Source organism: Crocuta crocuta, unplaced genomic scaffold (assembly GCF_008692635.1).
Source record: "Crocuta crocuta isolate KB4526 unplaced genomic scaffold, BGI_CrCroc_1.0 scaffold50, whole genome shotgun sequence".
NCBI lineage: Eukaryota > Metazoa > Chordata > Mammalia > Carnivora > Hyaenidae > Crocuta > Crocuta crocuta.
In genome coordinates, this window is record NW_027527428.1 from 3,448,841 (window position 1) to 3,451,972 (window position 3,132).

Here is a 3,132-nt window from a genome sequence, read left to right on the forward strand (position 1 = left end):
TTATAATCCCTCCTCTCTCAATTTTGTTTTTAACATTATTTATTATTGAGAGACAGAGCATGAGAATGGGAGACAGGCAGAGAGAGGGAGACACAGAATCTGAAGGAGGCTCTAGGCTCTGAGCTGTCAGCCCAACGCGGGGCTCGAGCTCACAAACCCGCACCATCATGACCTGAGCCAAAGTCGGACACTTAACCGACTGAGCCACCCAGGCACCCCTCTCTCTCTCTCTCTTTGGTTTTTTATGTACTCTCTGTACCCCACGTGAGCCTGGAACTCACAACCCGGAGATCAAGAGTCTGTTCTTCAACTGAGCCAGCCGGACGCCTGGGGATTATGATCTCTTAAAAGCTTCCCTCAGGCAGGCGGCGGGTTTTGTAACAAACATTATAATCTGGTGTATCCATCAGTCCACCATGGATTGAGTACTTAATCAGTGCAGTGAAGAACGCCATTCCTGCCCTCCAGGAGTCTATTTTTTTTTCAGAGAGAATCAAAGGAAAAAATTCAAAACGAGAATAGTAATGGCATAATACCAGAAGTGACCCAGGGCACAGGTAGCTGATAAATGATTGTCCCGTAAATGACTGTACACTCACACAGCTATATAGGCTTCTTCCCAGACAAGGCCTGGGAGTGGGGGCTCTGAGAAGAGTAAGGGGCACTGCATTGGGAGCGGGGTGCAGTCGACACTGGGTGTGCTTCAGGCCTGCAGAGCTTCATCCACAGTGGTCAGAAGCAGGGAGCTGGAGGGGCTCCGTAAGCATGTGCTGCAAACCCCTGCTTTTACCAAAACAGAGGGAACCTGGCAAAGGTGAAGGAGCCTGCCAGGGGGCCGTGGGATGCGCCTGGCCCCCTGGAGCTAGTCCTCTGCAGCGGGGTGGATTGTTGAGACAGGCTTCCCTGGCTTGATCAACTGGGGAAGTCACGATGCTGTGATGCAATTGGCCTCTCCCCTCCACCCCCCATTCATTGTTTCCTGCTGCCGAGAAGTCAGCCCTGGGGTGGGGGGCGGGGAACAGAGGAGGGAGGAGGGAAGCGGTCTGGGTGGGGCCGCGCCTGCTGGGAGCCCCAGGCCCGCCCCCGAGGAAGACGATGGTTGGGGCTCCCTAGCTGCGGTCCGGAGCTGGCCCAGTAATCGGACAGCTTCTCCCTCCCCATTTCTGCCTGGGATTTAAAGGCAGAGCTGTGAAAGCGCCCTCTGCGAGGTGAAGAACCCTAGAATCTTGCTTCCACCCCCCCTCCAGCCCCGTGCCTGGGGGAGGGGCTGGTGTTGCTAAAATTAGGAGAAATTCAAAGAAGTACTAGCCTGGCTTCCCGGGAAAGGGAGAAGCTGCTGGTGAGGTCAGAACAGGCTTTGTGTAAGGCCTTGCTGTCTGCTGCCCTGGCCCCTGTGGGACACTTCCGGGATGGCACCCCCAGCCCCGCCGCGCGGCAGTCTCCCGGGGTAGGCGGGGAGAGTGCTGGTCTCAGTCCTTCACCCTACCCCAGCCCTTGGCCCTTCCTGGTGCGGGTGCCTGAGCGGAAAGAGTGGTGGATACTGTAGAGTTTGGGGAGTTTGCCTCCCGGGGTCATGGCAGAAGACCGCAGGTATTGGTGTTTGTAAAAGTACCCCCACGAGGCCGGCTGAGGGACAGAACGGGCTGAGACTTCTGCCAGCATCTGGCTGACACATCATGGGCAAGAGGCTGGGGACGCAGGAAACCCAAGTCCCTCCCTGCCTGGTTTTTGTCCTCTGGGAGCTGAGGCATGAAGTTGTACTTGACTCTAAGCGCAGAGGAGTTGGGGTTGGGTAGAGATTAAGAGCTGGGTCCTACAGATCGGGGGACCCCCCCCCCCAGGAATTCGAGCCAGGGAATTCCATCTTAGCTTGTAGTCTGCGGTGGGTGTGCTTTGGTCAATTGACTTGAGCTCTGGGCCTCGGTTTCCTCATCTGTCTGCCCGGGCATTGTGAGAAGTGGGATAATGCTGGCCTGCTGGCTGGTGCTGTTAATGCGAGATGAACCCAGACACCGAGAAAGTGGGGCTTCTGGGCATCGGAGGGAGACCCTGGGTCTGGCTGCCTTCCTTTGACCAACAAGCCCAGAACATGTGAGGGCGGATTGTTGAGGGAGCCAGCTGGTTTCTTACCAGGGTGAGGCGCCAAGCAGTGGTGGCCCGGCTCTCTCTTGTCCTCACTTGAATCTGACACCCTAGCTTCTGGTTGGAATTAACCCGTTACTTCTGACACTCCGCAGGGTGTCAGCTGCCTGGCATCATGAAACTCTCTTTGGTGTTGATAAAAATTGTTGGAGTTTGTCCTTGTTTCCATTGGCTCAGGGTGAGAAGGTGCCCTTGTCCCGTCGAAGCTGCTTGGGGACTGGAGAATGGGAATAGCGGAGGGCCCAGCCTGGGGAAGCCTCACCTGAAGGCCCTGTCTGGGTCGGAGGTGGGGGCGGGGAGCGGGCCGGTGACCCTCCCCCAACACCTGTGTTCTCTCCCAGCAGATGTGCACCCCCAGCAACACACCTGCCACGCCGCCCAACTTTCCCGATGCACTGGCCATGTTCTCCAAGCTTCGCGCCTCGGAGGGCTTGCAGAGCGGCAACGGCCCCATGACGGCCGTGGCCTGCTCCCCCCCTGCAAACTTCAGCCCCTTCTGGGCCTCGTCCCCACCTGGCCACCAGGCCGCTTGGATCCCGCCCTCCTCACCCACCGCCCACAGCTTCCACCACCTGCACCACCCGCAGCCCACGTGGCCCCCCGGAGCACAGCAGGGGGGCTCCCAGCAGAAAGCCATGGCCGCCATGGATGGCCAGAGATGAGACTGAATGCCGACACCGCCAGGCGCTGGGCTGGAGCTGGGGGGGCGGCCCAGGGTCCGCGGAGACACANGGGGGGGGGAGAGGAAACTTCCTGAGCCACTTGGGTCTTTCAGGAGTTTCTCTTCAGGCAAGTTTTTTCTCTTTTTAATATATAACTATAATATATATGAATATATAAATGTAACTAATGTATGTGAGAGTGGGGCTGGCTGGCTGAGGTGTCGGGGGTCAGCAGGGAAGGGCCAGCACCCCCTCCTCCACCCCTAGCGCCGGGCAGGTGCTTGGGGGCTAGGGGCCGTGATCTTGGCCCTCACCAGGGCCTCCGCTC

General features: G+C 58.0%; 1 protein-coding gene across 1 annotated transcript; it reads left to right on the plus strand.

The window, feature by feature from the left end:
- Positions 1-1,381: 1,381 nt before the first annotated feature.
- Positions 1,382-2,873, plus strand: UBALD2 (UBA like domain containing 2). The gene has a single exon (XM_077754822.1). It carries the CDS (start codon positions 2,487-2,489, stop codon positions 2,802-2,804), a length of 318 nt encoding a protein of 105 aa, XP_077610948.1. The 5' UTR covers positions 1,382-2,486; the 3' UTR covers positions 2,805-2,873.
- The last annotated feature ends 259 nt before the right edge of the window (positions 2,874-3,132 follow it).